The sequence below is a fragment of the Aythya fuligula genome, chromosome 3, assembly GCF_009819795.1.
Source record: "Aythya fuligula isolate bAytFul2 chromosome 3, bAytFul2.pri, whole genome shotgun sequence".
NCBI lineage: Eukaryota > Metazoa > Chordata > Aves > Anseriformes > Anatidae > Aythya > Aythya fuligula.
Genome location: NC_045561.1, coordinates 118,843,496 through 118,865,945, shown reverse-complemented (window position 1 = coordinate 118,865,945; position 22,450 = coordinate 118,843,496). Strand labels below are relative to the sequence as shown.

The following is a 22,450-nucleotide window of genomic DNA, read 5'->3' as shown; positions in this document are numbered from 1 at the left end:
GGATAAAGCCATTTTACTGTATGCAAAATGCTCTATAAGGATGATGTCAGTACTACAATTGAAATCTTCCCCCTCACACTGCAAATCCTCCAAAAATTGTAATAAAAATTTTGAGATGTCATTTGCTGACTTGAGGATGAAGAGCTCCAGCACATCTCATTTTCAAACCATTCCTACTGTTTATATCTGACAAGTCTTCAGAGTGCAGTTTGATGGCCTGATCCAGAGCCAGTTTGGCCCCACTTATATTTAGTAAGTGAAACCGTGCCAGGGAGTCTTCCAAAATCCAGGAACGTGATCATCTACATGTGTAAATTGTTAGCAGACCCTAGCACAGTTCTGGTCTGAGTCAAGCAGAAATTCCCAACAATTCCTGGGAGAAGACGGAGCCAGGAACTACTCCCAGGAAGCCGTTCAGATGTGGCTCGGCTCTTCTGGAAGGTAAGGAAGATTAATAACACGGACAGAACAGTTCTGAGCCAGCTGGCTTCACTGGTGAAAAACAGTCCCAAGTAGACTCAACTAACAGTATATGCAGGACTAGGACCTGACCTCGAGCTTATTCCTTTGACTTTGCATCTTTGTTTTTTCTCTGATGTAACAGCCACCAGCATTTCATTGGGAATCTGCCCGAGGACGGCGCGTGGCCAGCAGCAAGGACCCAGGCAAAGCCCGGGCGCTGGTGGGAGCAGATGGGAAGGGGCAGGCTCCGTCCTGGCAGACCACCTCCAGCTAACGGAGGGTTTTTGGCACTGCCAACAGCCTGCTCGGTCACCCCTGGTGTCCCAAAAGTGCTTCTTGCAGCCGGCTGGTCCAGGTCACAGACCCGCTGAGGCAGGAGGGGACCTCTTGACACCACCCAGTCCCAGCTCCCTGCCCAGGCTGGACCAGCCGCAGCAGGCTGCCCAGTCATATTTTTAATTACCCCAAGGGCAGAGACTCCACAGCCTCTTCGAGCAACCCATGCCCATGATCACACTGCATCCCAAATCAGGCTGCCTTTTGGTCTTACACCGTGGGCTCTCCTCAGTCTGAGGGGCAGATCGGAGCAGCCTGCCCCGTGTCCACCACAAGCAGCAAGTCACCACAAACCCACACATGCTCAGGGGCCAAGCGGTGAGCAGGCAGCTGGGAAGAGCAGAATACTCAGGCTTCGTGTACTTCCTGATGGCTTTCAGGCTGCCTTTACACAAGCAGTGGCTATTCTCTTCCTTAAATGTATACGTCAAGACTATCTAAAAGCAAGACACAAGCTTTAACCTGTAACTCACAGGCTAGGCAAGAGAATGGAGTTTCAAGGAACACACCGGCAGCTATTTTGAAGCTTCACAAGCAAATGGCAAGGACTCTGCAGAGGACAATGTAGATAATGTGTGCTAAACATGTGATACAGGCACACATTAAATTAAAAGAGGAGGGCTGGTGTCAGCAGGCAGGGATATCGTGGAATGCTGCAGACACCGAAGCTTCAGATAGCTGCAGCAGAAGCAGTCTGCAGAGCTACTTTTAAGTAAGATTACGTGAAAATGGTTTCAGACTTCTTCCTAAACATTGTCTTTACTATTCCACTCTGCCTGAAGAATTCAAAAACTGCTCAGAATCATAGAATTAGAATCATTAGGGTTGGAAAAGCCCTCCAAGATCATCTGGTCCAACCATCCCCCTACCACCAATGTCACTCACTAAACCATGTCCCTAAGCTCCACGTTCAGCCTCTCCTTGAACACCCCCAGGGATGGTGACGCCACCACCTCCCTGGGCAACCCGTCCCAACGCCTGACCACTCCTTCTGAGTACTTGAGACACTTCTGGGACCTGTGTCAGATATATACATGTTCTGAAATTCATCAGCCAGGACTTCAGTAGGTCACACCATGCATCTCCTAACAGCGAGTCCAAGATGGGTGAATTTTCTCTCCAGAGTCCTCTCTACTGAGCAAATTTGTTCTACTACTTAAGAGGCCAATTCCTTTACTATTATTTGCTGTATAAACTCTTCTCCTCTAATTACTTGGTGTCTATCACCAAGTAGGAAGAAATGAATTACTTCTTTTGTACTATGCATTATATATAACTAAGACCATAAAAAGCCCCATTATTTATTATTCAAATCTAAATAATGATCTCCTGCTGCCTTCTCCCTCTGACTACATGCTTGAGTAAGTAAAATATAAGATCAATACATCTGTTCAATAGGAGGCACTGAAGGCAGGCAAACGAAGTGAAGGAAAACCTATTTAAAAATGCAATAGCTCATAATGACAACTTAAACTTCACAACAGAAAGCAAAGGGGTGTTAGAATTACCCTTTTCAACTAACAGATTGGGGATGCAAACAGACTTCATCTTGGGAAAATAGCTGTAAAGGGCACAAGGGTTCGTGGCAGTCAGCTAAGCAAGCATCCCCGGTGTGCCGCTGGAGCAGAACAGCCAGATGCAATAACCACGCGCAGAAGGAGGAGCAATTTCTGGGAACTGAGGGGGGCTCTGCTGCACTTGGCACTGTAAGAACACAAATGGAACTGCATTCAATTTTTGGAACTGCAATTCAGGAGGGAGGTTGAAAATCAGGGATGGTTCACTGAAGAAACACAGGAACAACTGAAAGCTGGAAAACATGCAATTCACAGAGATAATCCTAACTCCAAACCTCCTACTTAGCAGACAAAATAAGTGGTGGTTTGATGGCAACCTACATGTACATTTAGCTTATTTGTAATAAAAACACACAGCAGTACACAGCACGGATATAACAAACTCCAAGGAACAGAAACCAAAATGAACAAATTCTACTTAGAAATATCCTTGCAGATTTTGAATAACGAGGGCAATAAAGCACATGAACTTTCATGACTGTGGCAAATTCCATCTGTTAAAAATGTTAATTATTTTTATAAAATACCTATTTTTTTTAATATATTTTCTGCTTTGCACAGGGAATAATTCAAGGAAATCTCCCAGTCTCTGTTGCATTTGTAGTTCTAGTTAAATAATTGGGATGACTCATTTGGACTCCATGAACTCCATGAAGGAAATAACTGTAGTAGCATCTCTGTCTGTGTTTTGACCTCTTTTGCTCAAAAATGTAAGGGAAAAACTTCACAGCAGGACAAGTTTTGGAAACTTCTGTCTGTCATATATATACACAATGACTGAAAGTAAATCTATGATACAAAACCCATCAGACTCAGAAGTCGGAATTACCAGCCAGATTCAGGAGGTGAAAGATGCAAATTCAGAGCTACACTTTGGCAGGCAACCAAGGCCAACGTTCTCCAGCAGTTAACAAGCAGCCATGAGAAGCTGCAAGGTAGCAACTTCTGTCAGAATGACTTATCAATGCAACACGCATTTCCTGCTTTTCCTGCTGCGTGTATTTTGAAAAACTATCCTATAAAAGTAGGAATATACTACACTATACCAAGAATACATTACATCTTACCATAGAGGGTGATTTCTTCTTTTGCTTGTTTTTCTAATCTGGGGTAGGAACTGGGATTAGGAAACAAGAAACTAACCCCCCTCTCCATAATAAAAAGTTTTAAAGTGTCGCTCTGCTTTAAACCCGGAAACCACAATATTTAAAATACGCTGTTACAATGAGAAAATTTTGAAAAGAGTTGAATTGTTGACATTCTATTTCTATTCTGCAACTATTTAGACTTCTTCAGTTTCAAATAAAAAGGGCTTTCTGTCACACAGGCAGATATTGCTTGGAACTGAATATCTCAAATTTGTCTGATTTGCGCTTTTGCACAAAGTCACTGAAGACCAATTCTACTTTCAGTGTAGCGTGAGTGACCTTCATGCAAATGTGAAAAGCAAAAAGTGGGAAAACATTACCTCCTATTTCTATTGTTAAATAGAAAATAAAGTTTATTGTAAAAATGTACATTACCTTCAGTAAAGGAGACAGATCTAAGTTTCTGCTACTTGTGTAATTTTTCTTTGTTTTTGCACATGCAACAAAAGAAAACAGATGAAACCTGTACCTGTGGGACAAACCAGTTCAATGCACAGCTGAAACAAACCTGAGAATGGAAATGTACTTACAGTTATCCCTAGGTGGCAAAGAACCAGACACAAAATTCTCTGTAATCCTTTACCAGTCCCCTAAAATATCCAGATCACAGTATTGTTTAAATATTTCTGAAGAATTATGATATCTTAATTCAAATAATGGATATGACTACAGTTGCAGGAAGGCACTGAACACTGACTTTGCAGACTTCTGTAAAATTCCAAGTGCCAGATGACTGTCAGCAGTTCCTCACTGTAACGTACTACTTTCTGACACTGTATTTGTAAGAAAAAATTAGGAATTGTTTAAAAATAGCTGCTAACACTCCTCCAATGAGAGCACCAAGGGCAAATACATCCACGGATATGCTGAGCCAACATTTTCCTCCTATAGAAAGGGAACATAACTGTAGTAGTAAATTGGATCTCACCACTCCATTCCGGTGCAAATCACGTGAGCAACTTCCCAACAAAAATTACATGTATATATTACAGATCGATTACTGGTTTGTTCTCTTTGTTATTTTAATCAGCAGAAAATGGCCAATTTCTGTTCTTATACTACTCAAAAGTGTTGGTTTTATGTTTGTGATTAGGAGTGAGAAATGTGATCTCTACTTCCCTGGAACATTTTGAGTTAAGTTTTCTACAAGCCCTTATGGAGCTTTTATATCTGTTTAACTATGACTAATTTTCCTACTAGCACTGAGTAGTAATCCTGCCAAAAGCTATCTTGATGTGAAGAAAGGCATAAAACATAACCCAACTAAGTGTAATCCGACAACAATTTCAGTCAAAAAACTATAATTCAAAAATAGCAGGCTAAATATTTGCCAAAAGGAAACATTTCAAACGCGTTTGGATACAATAATGGTGCAGACCTGACTGGGTACCAAAGACGAGATTAGCAGCTCCTGTCAGCCAGCCTGGCTTTGCCTGGACAAGGGGACCAAAGGTTTCAACTTTTTGCTCCATCCTCTGGAGATTTACATTATTTGAGCTGCCAAAACGATGCACAGACTATTTTAATTTTTTGTTGTAATTTACAAAACAGTTTACAGCGTATGCTTCTGTTAAGATGATCAGGATGAAATGAAACAGACACGATAAAAAGTTGAGAACTAACCACAAATCTGAGATCATACACAAATACCCAAGATCTGACAAAAAGCTGTGTACTGCAGGGAGCAAATCCCCGAGCTCTGTGACGAGAGCCGATGGCAGCAGGGACAGCGTGTTGTTTGCAGCCACTAACGCCCAGCCATGGCCGGGTTTCTGCTGGTTTGGCTGCCTCACACCTCAGGTGGCTGCTCAGGGTTGGCACCCAGCTCCACCATCAACACTGCTCCACTCCCAGTAACCAGGAACACGTAAATTACTCACCAGGACGAAATGTCACGGTAAGTTCTGCTGCGTCTTTATGAAATGCCCATTAATACTGGCTCGTGTTGTGAACGTGGCATTCAGTGTGGTATCACTGGTATTGGGTTTAGGTTGGATGTTAGGAAGAACTTCTTTACGGAAAGGGTTGTGAGGCATAATGGAATGGGCTGCCCAGGGAAGTGGTTGAGTCACCATCCCTGGAGGTCTTTAAAAGATGTTTAGATGTAGAGCTTAGGGATATGGTTTAGTGGAGGACTGGTTAGTGTTAGGTCAGAGGTTGGACTCGGTGATCTTGGAGGTCTCTTCCAACCTAGATGATTCTGTGGTTCTGTATCACAGCCTGGAGGGGCCTGCGCCCACCCCGCTCCGTGCCCACACAGCCGTGCCCCAGCACCACAGGGAGCCTGGGGGGCTCCTGAGGGACAGCACCGAGCATGGGCACAGGCAGCAGGCTTGGTTTTAAAAAATAACAATAATGAAACCACCAACATCCAAACAAACAACCAGCCTTACATTTCACTCCTTCCCCCCTTGAATTAAAGGGCAAAGCACAGTGCTCACTCAGGGAAGCGTGGGCCTGGCAGCCGGGCCACCCCAGGCCCCGCAGATCCCATGCCCGGCCACCCGCAGCATGGCCCTGGGGAGCCTCCGAGCCCTGCTGGGCCCAACCCGACCCTCTCCTGTCATGGCATGGTGCCGAGCTCCAGCAAGGGCAGCAGATGTGCCACTGGTGTGCCATGCCACACCAGAAAGCATCTCCTGCTGACCGGAGGGGAGAAGGGGACCCACCAGCTGCCCCCTCGAAGCCACGTGAGGGAAGGGAGCAAGAAAGCTGCATGCAGGAGACCAGAAAGAAAGGCAGTGGCTGAAATACAAGCATAGGCACCCAATTCACACAAGTAAAATGCAAACACCTGGGCGTTTTGAACTAAAAGAGAACATTAATATGCAATTCATAAATTTTAAGTATCAGAGATGGATGAGTGCATCACAGAGCCTGACCCGAATACAGAAATCTTAACATTCCACCCGCTTACTCCAGCACCGAGACAAGGGCTTTAGGTTTGCCTAAAGCAGAACTCCAGCAGGTCTGGATCTAGGGCACCAAAGAGAAAAGGTCACCGCTGCTTCCCTTGGCTGTTACGTTACTACCTTGGCCATAATGTGCTAACCTGGCAATGCCACAGTGCTGAGCCACAGGCAAAAGCAAACACTTCTGTACTAACACTGTTCAGTGATCACTGTAAGACTGATATGCTGTATGAATAAACAAGAAGTGTATGTGTATATATATATATATATATGCATAATTATAATTAAATTACTTGGAAGTTCTTACTTCTTTTGCTGGATTAACAACCTTCTTAACTACCATTAACAACCTTCTACCAGCCTGAAACCAAGCAGAGATTTATCTCAAGTAGTAACAAATGTGTGTACTCACAGAACGGCACATAAAAACAAAATTAAAAATAAACTCATAAACACATAAAATTTAACAAACTATGACGCTTCACAAAAACCCTTCTAGATCAGGAATAATTCAATACATCATCACATGGGCTGTGGGGCAATGGATCACTAACACCAGCTGCATCACCATGGAGGGATACCTCAAGCCTCCAGCAGCACTCATACGCTGCTCTATGAGGCTCTTCCTTCCCCATGCAGTGCAAGAAAGCATTTTGGGTAGTTAAATATGTTAACATTTAAAGGATGAGTTAAAGCTAGTGTAAGGCGCAAATTTTTGCCATTGCTTGTAAAGAATGTTCAGCATTTTAATAAATGCAGTTCATCACCAAACAAACCTGGGAAAGTAAAATCCACTTGCTGGAAGTTAATTGAAAGTCATTAACACAATAACAACCCTTCATCACGAAACTAGTCTTAGTGATAGGACTCAGACCTGGACCACGTTAATGAAAACAGAGGTTAGCTGTGTGAAACGCCTACTGGGAGAGGATTTTTAAGTTTTCTCATGTCCATCCAGAGAAGCAGCCACAGCACAGCTTCCTAGGGCGAATATCAGCCCACTGCATTACTTGGGGAGGCCAAGTCCTGCACCTCGGACAAGATAACCCTGTGCAACCATACAGGGTGAGAATCTGCTGGCTAGGAAACAGATTTGCACAGGAGGACATGGGGGTCCTGAGAAGCACAAACTCACCAGCTACAGCAGCAAGGCTGACCACATGCTGGGCTTTGCCAGCTGGAGCAGAGCCAGCAGGTGAAGGGAAGGGATTCTTCCTCTCTGGCCCTGTGAGACAGGGCCTGGAGTGCTGCATCCTCCTCTAAGCGCCTCAGCACATGGAAGAGCGAGTGCAGCAGAGGCCACCGAGATGGTCAAGGTCTGAAGTGAGCAGTGTACGAGGAGAGGCTGATGGAGCTGGTTAGTTCAGCAAGCAGCAGGTTCAGGAGGGCCTCGTGGCTGCCTGCGACCACCCGCCCAGTGGGTACGAAGAGGAGCACACGCAGAGGATAACACGCAGTGGAGGTACAAGGGATGTTCTGTTTAGATATTAGGATACATTTGCTCAGAGCGGTGGTGGTCAAGCATTGGCATTTTTGTCCATGGAGGTCATGGAACCTCCGTGCTTGAAGGTAACCTACCTGAGGTGACCCTGAGCAACGTAATCGAACCTCAGAGGTGGACTGAACTTCAGCAAGCTCTCCCAAGTAAATTATTCCAGAATTTTAGAAAATCAGCTTGGCAGAGCAGATATCTCAGGCAATTTATACAATATAAACACCAGCCTACCATGGATACAAACAGAAAAGATTTCAAAATACAGAAAAACTTTGCTCTGTCTTCGAGAATAAGGACAGCCACAATCAAGACATGCATAGCATCCAAACTTTCCTACCCTAAATGAATTAGAATTAATTAGAAGTCTGGCCAAAAGGTGTCAGGACAAAAAAATAAAATCCCATTTACAGGCCCATCAGGCTGAGACAGATGCCAGCCCCACAGATTAAAGGCTGTTACCAAGTCTGGTGAAGAGCTGCTATGTGTTAATCCAGATAAACACTTAGCCTGGGCAAAGCAGCAAAATGATGTAGAATCAAACATTAGAAAATTGTCCCATCCTCCAAGAACAGCTCAAGAAAGGCATGTAAATCTAGTAAGAATCATCCTCCCAGCGTGGGATAAAGATCTCTCACACATCAGTTCCTCAGTAGTCTGGAGCCCAATCTGCTACACACACAGGGAATGAGTTTCAGTCTAAGGCAATTAAGGAAATGAGCATGGGGTATCCACCAAATAAAACCACCACTGTGGAGATACCTAAAAACATTTATGTTCTGAATAAACAGCGATCACAACCACTGTAGGAAATACAGAAACATGCCTCCTTCACTGGGAAGTGAAGGAAAATTCAGTGTGCCAGGTGTTGTATTCAAAGAATACGAAAGTCTGGGAAAATCTCTGTCTTAAACATGTTCAACTGCATAACCTTTTTTACAATGCAATGTCATCTGTCTTCTGTTAAAATCTTTACATTTTTTAAATGCATATTTATGTAGTTTTGGTTAAAAATGCCTATCCCATTCCTCAGGCGGCTCTCGGGCGGCTGCTGGAAATCAGAGCAAGCCCCAGCGGCTTCGCTCAGCGCTGACAGAATGAGCATGAAAATCAAAAATAAGCGATCATATTCCCCAAAAATAAATTCATACCAAATGCTTATGCATCTTAGGATAACACAGCAAGTTTCAAAAACCGCAAAAAGATAAAAATGACAGGTTGCCAACATTTCACAACTGTGTGCAAGCACCTAACCAACGACGGTAATTAAGACAAGCTCGTCAGAGTTTCACATCACCTTCTGAAACTTCAACTGCCTTCAAATCAGCTCGGCACCTGCGTGTGTACACAAAGGGCACACAAACCAGCGGTGCTGTGCCCGTATTCATGGTGCTGGATTCAGGAGGGTGCTTGCCCACGACAGGGGAACGCTGAGCTCTGCAGCCGATGGGCAAAAACTTTCAACATTGTGCTTTGTGGGAGACGGGCTGGCCAGCACTATTAATTATGCATGCCTATAAAAACCACTGCCATAAAGGATGGGAACTTCAATATCCATGGGAATCGCTTCCAGTACAGAAGTTCAGAGAAACAGATGCTTGTAAATCTTTAAACGCCCCACAGACTCACCTGTGCATGTGTGCAGGCCCCCATGGACACAAGGGTGCGAGGAGAAACCTCGGAGCTCCCAATGCAGAAAGCAAGTTTCTCTTGGCTGCTTTTGGCTGTGACCTGTACCAGTGGAGGAGGCACTCAAACAGAGAGGTCGTGTGCTCTCCTTTCCCACCACTCCCAACTCAGATAAGAGCAATTCTCTTAATCATCTCCTTTATCTTTTCCTCCCCCTTAAGCCTGGAAGGACACCGGGCTGCTCTCCCTCCTGTTCCCGGCAGCCAAAGGGAGGCACCAGGCAGTGATGCAAGGAATGCAGGCTGAGGGCACCGGCTCCCTGCTGCCTGGGATGAAGCTGAAGCCCGAGCCCGAGCCCTCCCACCCTGCTGCTGGCCCCGTCCCTGCTGGGCTCCCATGGGAGCCCCCCGGCCGCTCCGGCACAGCACGGACCCACCTGTGCCTCCTGCGGCTGGCGTGGAGCAGCGTCACCGCGACCTCACCGGGGCTCTGGCATTACAGGCACGCTTTTGGCTTCCTTTTCTATGGAAAAACGTCCTGAACTCGGAAAAGGCGCTGATGGATTATCCTATAGCAGCGGCAGTTCCCACGGCAGCAGCGGACGCAGGCGCGGGCTGGCAGCGGGGACGCGAGGCGCGCAGAGGCGGCTCTCGGGCGGCTGCTGGAAATCAGAGCAAGCCCCAGCGGCTTCGCTCAGCGCTGCAGGCTTCGGCAGCTCCTCTGGGCAACTTCAGCCCTCGGATGCTACAACAATGGCTCAAGCTACTCGGCTCCTACCCTGCGCCTCCTGCTCCTTAATCGCATTTCATCCCCGCTCCGCTGCCCGTCCGAGGAGCCGCACAGCGCGCGGCGGTGCCGGGGATCGCTGCGCACGGGTGCGGGAATTTGGTGTAAAGTTTGTGAAAGGGTCTGATTGAAAACGAGCTATGTGATATAAAGAAGGTCCTTCTGAATGCAATAAGGTCTGCCAGATGTCAAAACCGTCAGTTCTTAATCTCTGAAATCAAATCATCTTGGTGGATTTTTACAGCTACTGCACAAGATTTGAGACTTTTGACTACGGATTTGAAGTACACGGAAAATTAGCCCTGATAAACTTTGGAGATGAGATAGGTTCATAAAGTAGTAAATAATGATGAAATGGCAATCACAAAGACTAATCCACATCACTTGCTGAGTTAGGCTTGTTAAAATGAACTATTTTAATAAGGCCAAATATTAGGTTATACATCTGTGGCATAAACACGCAGACTTTGATTCAGAGAATAGAGCTGCGTCTCTGAAAGCAGTGACTACAAAAAGCATCACGGACCATAACCGACAGGTAAGGCAATCTGCTGGCAGCACAGCTGATCTGCTCCTGGAGCACACATACAGAGATGTACGACTGTGTAGATCAGCAGAGAAAGAAAAACAGAGCAAGGGCTGGGAATGGAACATAGTTTAAGTGAAAATTTTGAAATATTTAATGTTAAAATAATTTAACAGGAAGGATGACTACTCAATCAAACAAGCTACTATTCAAGAAATGTTGCCTTTATAACCTCTCAAAATTGAGTTTTTATGTTAGATTGCCTTTCCCAAACACAAATTACTTGGCTCGGTACAGAAGGAAGGTGGTGACATTTAATGATCAATGAGATACAGGCAGTAAGAGCGGCTGATTTAATGTTACCTGACCTTAACTTCTATAAAAAGTCATCTTTGATGTATGTTTGCAATAAATACTGGCAACCTAAGCATATTTCTTGTTCCTTTGTGTTCACTGAAATTTTATTTAATATATTTAGATGATTTGGATCAGCAACCCCGGCTTCTAGGAGAAAGGACCTATATTTTTGTGGAGTTTTTGGAGGCCACAAAGCTCTTAGAGGAAGGTTTTTCTGAAAACTTCCCTAAGTGTGAAGAAACCTGGGATTTGTTTGCAGTTTTCACTGCCATCCAGCAGCCTGACAAGCCTCAGAGCAAGGATGAAGGAGCACCAAGATGCTGCTCAGCAGATCTGCTGCTGCTCCCATCCAGAGCAAGGCAGGTTCAGCAGCAAAGCGTTCTGTAACACTTCACAAAAATGTTCTTGAGAACACCACCACTGTGCCAAAAGTAGAGGGGCCAGCCCTGCCCAGTCCCGTGAAGATCTGCTTATGGACCCCACCACCAACTCTCCTCCACCCTAAAAAACATCCACTGACCCCCACCTTTTGCTTCCCTAACCTTTAGCACTTTTCAGTACATCAAAGGACCTTTATCCCAATCGCACAGTAACTTACCTTCTTTAATAGGCTCTGACAAATTATCCTTCAAAAGGCTTTTTGAAAATCCAAATACCCCAAATCCACTGGAATTCCTTTATCCTTCTCTAACCCTCAGAGCTTTCTGGCAACTGCAAGATGAAGAAAAGATTTCCAAAGATTTCCACCTAAAGCAGACTCACTAAATTGGCTGAGGATGTTTTAGCCCCACTGTTTGCGCTGCAGAGGGGGTCAGGGCCAAGAAACAGTTTTGTAAGCACATCAGTTTTTGGCTTCCACTTATTTTTCAAGCTTTTCAGTAGAGCTGCTCACAGCAGTAGCAACAAGTAAAGGAATATGGCTTTTGAGGGATCATCGCTGCCCCTGGGGTTTTGGGTTGAAGCAATGAAAGAGCCCCGGGTCGTTGCTGCCTGAGGTGTCCTGGGGAAAATGAGGGCACAGTCAATAAACAGTTTTTGGATTGTCACACAGGGCAAAACTCCTGGCAACACACATCCGACGGTCTAAAGCATCTGCAACCCACAGACTGCTATTCTTACCGTAACTCTTCACCAAGATCTTACAAAGGTTATGTTAATGTCCAAAGTTAAGCCCTTCATATGTTATCACTGCAGAACTTCTGTGAGGAAATACATCCAGTGTCAAACCTACCCTGGTTTTACCACTACTGAAAGAGCCACAGGGTCGCTCTGATTTCTTACAGTAAGCAGGCTATGCAGAACCACGCTCTTTTCTAAATTCACTGATTTCCTCCTTTTTCAAAGAGTTAAACCTATGCTCTTGGTCCTGTTTTGAACTCAGGTAAACCTATGAAACCTATTTTGCTAGAAACAGAATCCAATTAAAATTCAAACTTAATATGACATGGAAATAAAGTAACGTAACAGGAAGAATTCGAAGTTAGTCTGCAGGCAGCTGTCCCGTTTTAGATGGCACTTCTGCAGCACTCTTCCACTGTAAGAAGTGAGAGGTGGCATTTCCTTAACAGCCAGGGCTATGCCGCATGTCCTGGGGGGCAGGTGCCAGCCACAGCATCTCCCACACAGCCAAATATCCCCTTCCTGCCCCGCTGTATCGAAGGTAAATGTTAGCAATACGAGTAAATATTACCAATACATGTTCCTCTCTTCCAGGCAGGCTCTGAAAGGCCGAGGCCAGACCTGATTGCAGCATCCAGGCCAGGAGGAGCCCCAGCACCCCGAGGAGAGCAGCACCCTGCCCTGACAGCTGTGGGTCCATGAGATCTGGATAGCATCGGTGTGTCAGCTGTGGGTGCCGAAGGCTTACACGGAGGAAGGAGCGAGCTGTGGACTGACAGCCTCAGCGCCCCCAAACTCTCTGGCCCCAGTGACCACAGGGCACAGACACCAACACGCACACAACAGTTTGGCTACCCACCTTTTGGTAGACCTGCCAGCGATAGCACATATTCTCCCTGAACACTCCGTGGCCCCCTGAAAATGCTTTCTCATCACATTTTTACATGATTTCAGGGTGGGACATGCATTTCCTCTCCAGCTGTCACAGCCCGTGCCATTATGCCTTAGCACAGAGCCACCTTCACCAGCGGCTGAGGAGGTGACACACGCCACCTCTCTGGTGAAAATGCTAATTTTTGGAAGAAAGGGAGGAGAAGCAGCTCAGGGCAGCTGCATCTGACACAGCCCATCTGTCACCAGAGCAGCATCCAAGCTCCAGAGCATCACCACATTCAGCAACGGCACCGGGACACCTCTGCTCTGCAGGACACACAGGAGGACTAATGGTGGTGGCAGCTGAAATAGCTGTCCCAGCAAAAGCTAAGAATGGGCCACACACTCATCCTAGGCGATGGAGTTGTGTCACATCAATGGCTAAGGTTGGCAGGGACCTCTGGAGATCATCTGGTCCAACCTCCTGCCGAGCAGGGGCACCCTGAGCACATTTTGCACCTTGTGCCACCTCAGACAACGTCCTGAAATACAGGCTTTAACGCAGAGGTTTTACACGCTGATGGGTCCGGAGCCAGAGGAAGTGCTCCGGCTGTAACCTGAAATAACACCATGGTGAAGGAAAACTTTAACGGATTTCTCCCATGAAAACTGATTCATGTCACATACAATCTCTGCTTTATCAAGTGTAAACTGACAAGGGGTTTTTCAATGCCTATTAATTTTTTTTTCTGTCATTTAGATGGGGGAGAGACTTTGGAGCCTGTGGATTCCAGCAACCATACCCAGGAAACCGAGTATGCCAAAAGCCAAAAAAGAAGATGATTCAAGCAGAATCACTCTACGGCAGCCTGAAATCTCACACCTAGGCACAGCTCACAACCTGGAGGAGGAGGCAGGCAGAGAGATAAGGGCGCAAAAAGCACTGACCTAGCAGGAGGAACAAATTTCCATTGTAACAGTGCTGACCCAGCACAGCTGCAGGAATTCAGGTAAAGAGCAGGAGAGGTACTTTGAGAAACATTCACTTATTTTGGGAAATATACGTAAAGCAAATCCATGACTGCCTGCTGGAGCATGCGTATGGTGCTCTTTCAGAGGATTCTGTAAAGCTCCTGACTGCTACATTGAAATTGTTGTGTACATTTTTCATAGATCATAAAACGATAGAGAAATACCGTAGTAAGGGGGTGTCTGTCAAACACAGAAGGTAGAAGAGACCGGCGTTCTTACAGAACTAAAATTGCTCTCCTTTTGTTTTTTAAATTTTCAGTGGCAGGCAATTCTGCCACTTTTCAGTTTGCTAATCTATTCTAATGATTAATTACTTACATTCACTATTAAAAACACACTTGTTGTTTTTATTCTGAATTTGTCTAGCTTCAACTTCTGGCCAGTGTCTTTTGGATAAGCTTATCTGCTAAAGCTCCCTGGGATTATTTTTCATTTCCCTAGGATGGATATTTTTAGAAATACCAAATAATTCCTCCATGTGTTACACTACCATTACTTGAGCTACCTGAGCGTTTGAACATAAGGCTATGCATCCTCCAATATCCACTCCCAGTCCTTTTATCATTTTCATTGACCTTTTCCACCCCCTCGGCCTCCCAGCACCCACCCTGACCGTGGGTACTGTGTCACTGCCAAGTTTTCTGACATGGATCATGCCACCACCGAACAGCAAGGGTGAAGTCTCCTCCTCGCACTCATATCACAGTAGCCTCCTTGGCTATAAAATTGCCCCGAAAATGCACATTCAGGCAACTACATGTCACAATCTCCAAAATTCTGGGAGTCATTCTTCCCTGTATACCATCCTTTTAATCCTCATCATTCCTCCAAGGGTTTTCTAATTTGCCTACCCAGCCTACCAGCAGTGATTTTGCATTTTTCCTCCTGGCCATTCAAACAACCCTTACCAGCACTGAGGCCAGGTCCCTGCAGAACTCCACGTGAAAGCCCGCCCTGTGCAGTGGTTTCTTTTTCAGTTATATTGAGGCCACCTAGCCAAACATTGCTTTCAATCTGCTGTATGCCTGCTACATTGAGGATTCCTTTCTAAATTATGCAGCGCTCATAGTAAATGCATTATTTCAACAGTATCACTTTATTAATCAAAATTAATCTAATCAAAAACTAGAAGCTGAGTCTGACTACACCGAATTGACAAAAGCCTGTGTGTGCTGATGGGCATGAGTTACCTTCTTATTTACTGATCAACAAAACAGCTTATCTACTGCTCAATGATTGTATTCACCATCAAAGTCAAGCTGGTAAACCGAACGTGTCAGAGATTGCCCTGATTGACTTCACTCAAGAAGTAACACGTGTTTTCCTCCAGCGCTCTGGGAACTTTCCAACTGCTCCAAGACATGGCAACAACCAGCAGCAAGCAGCCAAATTAAGAAATTTTCCACCTCTTTCGGAATGCAGTTTGGGCTGAAAATGTAGAAGGTGCAATTCCACATCCTTTTGAATTACCTCTGACAGATGGCTGAGACCATCAGCATATTGCACAATTGCTGCCTTCTCACCAGCCAAACCACCATCTGAAAACTATTTTCCTGTAACTTCAACCATTACGACTGAACAATTTATCATTTATTATTTAAATGCAACAGCAGGCCAATATCATTCTTACTGGCTTTTATTGTTTATACTAATAATGTATGGCCATTTCTCTTTCCCCTTTGTAATCCTTTTTTTTCAAACCCACCTTCTACACAGCAGAACTCCCAGTTTCCATTCTTTGCTCGCAATCTTTGCCTTTTCTCATCCCCTTCAGCTGTATAAATGGTTTTTGCTCCCCTTCCAAGTCTTTTTTGCCTGGGGTCACTTGGCCAAGTATTCTTAAACAGCTCCTAGTTATTAATATTTTTATGTTCACATTATTTACTCAGCTGACATTGATTTCAGCTTTACAAGACAGACTCTCCTAAAGCACTGCTAGATGCTGCTGTGTACCTCATTTACATGCAACAAATGTAATCAGGTCACGATCACTTACACCTAAATAATGACTCATTGTAGCCCTGAGCAATTCCTCTTTTGAAGTTGAATTCTCTAGGACAGAATCTCCACCAGATATGTCCTTTTTCATGCTTAAAAAGTGTTACCTCTATTTTCAAGAAATTCCAGCTTATATAGAAAACCTCAAAGGTGGTACTCTTAAATATATATATATTTTTTTTATTTTTATGTTCATTTTAAGTAGAGAATCATTTTGTTTTCCTGTGATTTAGCAGTTGACACAAATACCACATGCCATCTACTTGCACTGCTCTTACATCAGACCATTACTGTGCTCTCGCCGTGCCTGAATCAGGCAGCGGTCCCCAGCGCTTGGTCCCTCGGGCACCCCTCCTGTGTTAAAGCTGGCAGCGGGCAGCAGATGTCCCCGAGCTGGGACACGGTCCCAGCCCCTGCAGAAGGTGTCACGCACTGTGCCCACCCAGCTGCAAGCCCCACGCACCCTCCAAGCCCCTGCTGCACCCCCCAGCAGCTTTCTCCATCACCTTTATATATACTAAAAAATTGTATAAGTATTGCATTGTACACTCCCTATTGTCTCTTGTGAATGCCAATCATCATCAGCTTGGAAGCAGCACAGAAAACCCACACAGAAAAATGTGAATGGGTTCGTGATGCTTCATGATTTGAGAAAATTTTAAGCACAAAATGATTTTCCTATGAGGCTGAGCAGCACCTCACTACAGAAAATCCAGATTTAAAGCTAAGCGGCTCGAACTCCACAACACCTCCCAACCAAGGCACGGAGCTCGCTCTGGGACAGCCTTGTCCCCGGGGATCCACCGAGCCCTGCATTTAGGAGAACACAGCACTGCAGCTTGGAGCTGGACAGCTGCAAAATTGGCCTTTTTTTAAAAAAAAATAAAATTAAATAAAAATTATGATTGCAAGTTCACAGAGAAAATCAGAACAGCAATATTTTGTTACGTCAAATCCAGGTCCACTCACTGCACAGGACTAAATAAAGTATAAAAGTTGGGAAGTATTCAGTGATGCAGGAATGGGAGAAAGCAATCACGCAGCTAAGCAGAAACTGGTAAATGCTGCTTTTTAAGGAGCTTAGCATTGTAACAACTTGTTCACATCATGTTATGGGTCTTCTACGCTTGTTACAGAAGAAAGCCACATGAAAGTTTTACCACACTACGATAAGCTTTACTACTCTCACCTTTCCAGTATTTTTGGCAAGCTAGCCTCCATTGTTTTCTTGCTGACTGTCTCAGCTGTTAAAAGGAGTGTCTGAAACAGCCAAAATCATATGGCATTAAGAAAGGTCGAAGGAGCACATCCTAATACTGAACTTTCAGTGGTTATAAGACATTCAGACTTGAGCACTTTGGTTTTCCATTCAGATATTGTGACAACAGGGAAACCACTCAAGAAGAATCTAATATTTATGAGAACTAGAAGAGCATTGACTCCACTTACTCTCAGAACTGCAAATTACTGAACACTCATGAAAATGCGAGTCCTTCATTTTACATAAATTATTTCCTGGGCTGCACCAACAGCAGTGTGGGCAGCAGGACAAGGGAGAGGATTGTCCCCCTCTGCTCTGCTATCATGGGACCCCACCTGGAGCCCTGTGCTCAGCTCTGGGGCCCCCAGCACCAGAAGGACACAGAAGTATTAGAAGGAGTCCAGAGGAGGCCACAGAGATGATCCAGGGGCTGGAGCACCTCTCCTGCAGACAGGCTGAGGGAGTTGGGGTTGTTCAGCCTGGAGAAGAGAAGGCTCTGGGGAGACCTCAAAGCAGCCTGTCAGTGCCTAAAGGGGGCTGCAGGAGAGCTGGGGAGGGACTCAGTGTCAGGGAGTGGGGTCATGGAACAAGGGGGAATGGCTTTAAACTAATTAGGGTAGGTTTAGATTATATATAAAAAAGAAATTCTTTATTGTGAGTGTGGTGAGGCCCTGGTGCAGGCTGCCCCGAGGAGCTGGGGGTGCCCCATCCCTGGAGGTGCCCAAGGCCAGGCTGGATGGGGCGGGGGGCAGGGGACGTGCCCATGGCAGGGGGTTGGAACTGGGTGGGTTTTGAGGTCCCTTCCAACCCAAACCATTCTGGGATTCTATCCCTTCCTTTTGCTACTCTTTCCCCACTCTTCTCTGTAGCACGTGCTAGATGAGATTTAGCTAGATGTAGATTTAGCTAGATGAGAAGACAGACTTTTTTTCAAGACTGTAGGACATTAAAATAGATCTATCTGGATGCTTACTTTACTAAAAATAAAAAGTGCCAGAATTTGATGATTTTCTCCAGTTTTACTTTTCAGGAGAAAACTGGCAAACGAGGGAAGCAGACTGATTTCAAGTTGGTTCAAACCAACACCAGTACAACGCTGTTTTGTTAAGATCAGTCCATCTGTTTGGCAATAAGGTTAGGATGAAAGGCTAGCAAAAATACCACTGAGCATAAAAACATAGCAAGCCTCTTGGTGAGATAAATGAAGTCAATGGTCCCACAGCAAGAAGTTAAAACCCCCTAATATTAACCATAATTAAATATGGCCTCTACCTAACATTGTGGGTTTTTTTTATACCTTTTTAACCTACAACAAATGGATCAGACTACTTTATCAATGGGGAGATGTGTAAAAGGTAAAGTCATTTAGTACTTTGCAAATACTAATAAATGTGAGTGGAATATACAAAATACACAGTCAGGCTTTAGTCTAAGTATACATAAACTTATTCTGTATCAATTTTTAGTTAACCAGATACTCTTAACAAAACAGTATGTTTGAAATATATTTTTTTTCAGACAAACATGTAAACATTTATGGCATTGCAACTTTATAACACTGACCTAAGGGCTCTTTCCTGCTAGCCAGTTCCAAAGTCAAACACAACCACAGAGACCTTGTTTCATATCGCTGATGAAGTGAAAGGTAGATTAAAGTGGATACTCACACTATATGTGCAAGATCAAGTGGCTTTTCTGGCTGCTCGGGAAATATAGGACGAGGCGGTTCTCTGCTTGGTACGCAACCAAGCGATTTACTAATTGCATGGCTCAGCTTCTTTGCAGGCGATTTCTGTTTTTGAAAAGAATGACAAAAGTGAGTTGACTATTACAAAGAGCAGTGTAATATGTGCAATCAGATGACAAAAATGTAAAAAAAAAAAAAAAAAAAAAAAAAAAAAAAAGCATAGAGTTCGAAACAATTTACATTATAACATACTAAGAAATTAGTAAAGAAACTAATAAGCAAGTTGGTTTTCTTAGTTGGTGTTTTTTTGGTGTTATAATACTGGAAAATGAAAATAGTTTAACAAAAGTACGTAACTTTGAGAAATAAACCAATTATCTGGTGTTTCTGTCAGGAACTGACATCCAGCGAAGCAATTTCTTACACTCTCTGATAAGGTCTTCTGAACACAGGTGTTGTATTTTGAGAGGAGGGCAAGGGAAGAAAAAAGGTGGTGCAGAGAAGCAGGTAAATGACCTGGATGCACAGCCTTACCGATTGCCAGCACCGTGTTCATTTCCAATCTACTAGAATCAATTGAAATTTGGAGCTATGCCTTCTCCTTCTTGTCCTTTGCTAAAGTAATTGTTTTTGAAAGACAACTTCCAATTTTTTGTTCATTATAGGCAAAGCCAAGGTGAAACGCAGAGAGATGAACAACCAGTTTATTTTCTTTTGCAGTTCACTTGATGTGTTATCTCACGTCACAAGAGGACCAACTACTCTGGGACCAGCTGAGGAAGACACAGACTGGCAGCAAGTGTTGCCAAACACACAGAAAAATGGCTTGGGTCATGCATTTAAAATGGTAAGTCCAATGTTGACTTAAAAAATTAAGTCTTAGAATGTTATTACTTCCACCAAGCTCACCACGATGTGGTGAGGAAGCAGGAAATGCTTTTATCAGAGCTCAGAAGTAACCTGGCAGTACCGTGCTTCAGACCAGGCTCAGTAACAGCCCACGTACACGCAACAGGGTGGCTGACTGCTCCTCCCTGTCACTGCCTGCTGTTCCCGTAAGATGTTCCAAAGTGGAATTTGAACCAGTTCTGAATGCACATGTAAATTACAATTCAATTTAACATTCATTTAAATAGGAGGTAAGGCTACCCAGAACAAGAGTAACACCTTATCTTGGAGTTATCATAAGAGAGTAACTAACAATCCCTAACAATGAATTAAACGATCAGTAATTACCAACCAGTGAGCCTCTTCAACTCTGGGCCTCCTGGCTTTAGCAATACAAAACAGGCAATAAAGGCTTGTTTGAGCAGAGAACCTATGCATGAGGAAGTTGTGGATTTACACTTCATAGTTTATTGGGATGTTTTTTAAGTAAAATAGTAATATCAATCAAAAAACAATGAAAAAGGATAAAAAACTCCTTTCAAATTAGAAGACAAGAGCTGGATGCCTCTGAGATTAGGATATTATATATTATACTATATCCTAATACATTAGGATACCTGGTTGTTTATTGAAGGTTTATTACCTCCATCAATTATCTTACAATTCACAGGCAATGCTAACCGAGAACTCCAACTTCAAGCTGCCTCTTGGAATTCATGATGGATGCTTTCTTGGGAAAAAAAAAAATCACTCATGATAACATTGTTCCTTGGAGTACGTGTCAGTGAAGACTCGATTGGTAGCTGCAGTGGGCTTTCAGTGCATCTCTCTGCTCACACTACTTCACAACACATACTCCAGCCTGCTTCTCATACTAAGAGGTTAATTCAGAAATTAACCCAATTATTCCATCTTTTGCAGCCTAATTCTTTTCAGATTCTGGAATTTTTATTCACCAGCCCACAGACCTGACCTGAGAAGCAGCAGGATGCACGCTGAAGGCCACAGAGTGCAAGCCACCAAGCCACCCCACAACCTTCAGACACCAGAGGACAGGGGTAATTCAATTGTCCCGATCCATCTCGCTGCCTCTTGCAGGCAGGCTCTCCCTGTCCAGGCAGTGCCGCACAAATCTCCCGATGTGCACCCAAATTCTTATCGCCTCTCATCAGGAAGGGCTTCAGTAAGAAGGATGCCGAGATAATTAACTGCTCCAGGTGAAAGTCTCCTGGAGGGAGCTCTGTAAAGCTGCGTTCAGAAGCACTTCAGCTTGCTAATTCACTAAGTAGACAGTGCTAAAAAAGACTTGCTAATAGGGTTTCATGTGTTGAGGAAACCTGGTAGATAGCAATCAACAGATTGCAAATACAGTTGAAGTGCACGGTGCTCTCACCATGGAAGGTACAGATGATCATCAGCCTTTAATTATTTTGAAAGCCAACAAAAAAAAAATCACAATCCGATCTTTCTATTATTTCCTACTAAACCCACAGCAAAAATTCAAATTATGCACTATTAATTTTGTTATCAAATAAATGTGATGATACCAAAAGTAAAATTCTGTTTTTTCCTAAATGTCAACATTCTTCATGTTCAAATTTTCCACGTACATTTATGTCCAAATTTGTTCCCCACTTCTCATCTATTTCCTACTTCACTCGTTACTGTGTTTATCTTTTGGTTTCTGCACAGACCATCCATTATCACAGTGCCTTTTCTGTGACCTCTTCTTCGCAGTATTTCAGGCTATTTTAAAAGCGTTTTTCCATTGTGGTAACAAACACCATACCCTACTGTGCTAGCCCACCATTTATATTGTCAAACAAACACAATGCTGTCTAGAATGCAGTCATATCGAGCCACTGCCGCAGCTTCACTTTCTGAAAATTACAGAGGGAAGATAATTTCTATTGATCCCAACTTCTGGATAATGCTTCTCAGTGCAGCTGAGAGTGAAAAGAGCACGGCAGGCTGAATGAGCTGAATGAGCACACTGTTGCCTGGGCAAGTATGCCTCTCACGGGTACTTGGCTGCCCTGAAAAATCACACACACACGCCTCAACTAGCTGACTTCTACTTCAGAAATATCTAATAAAAATTACCTCCCGCATCGCTGTCACCGGTCCTAACCTTCTGTCTGATGTCTCGTCTGATGTCTCCCACAGGCATCTTGCACCCTGCAGGGGGGATGCCCTACCCTTCCAACAGCCCTGCAGTAACAGAACCCTCAGCCACCACTAACACCACCACTGAAAACTTCCCCAAATTACACCACCCACTTGCCCATCGCTACGACCACCATTTATTTATTTATTTATTTATTTATGTTTACCAACTTCTTCCCCAGCTGTTTACCTTGTTTCTTC

The 22,450-nt window shown here is 44.2% G+C and overlaps 1 protein-coding gene across 11 annotated transcripts in view; it reads right to left on the bottom strand.

The window, feature by feature from the left end:
* DTNB (dystrobrevin beta) overlaps nucleotides 1-22,450 on the bottom strand; it is a 192,809-nt gene that overhangs the window by 113,474 nt on the left and 56,885 nt on the right. For 10 of the 11 annotated variants that reach the window (XM_032184144.1, XM_032184147.1, XM_032184148.1 and 7 more), the window contains one exon: nucleotides 19,176-19,300. In XM_032184144.1, coding sequence (XP_032040035.1) covers nucleotides 19,176-19,300 — 125 coding nt within the window. Of the gene's footprint in view, nucleotides 1-19,171; nucleotides 19,301-22,450 lie in introns of those variants that run through there. The other variant, XM_032184154.1, reaches the window with a different exon arrangement.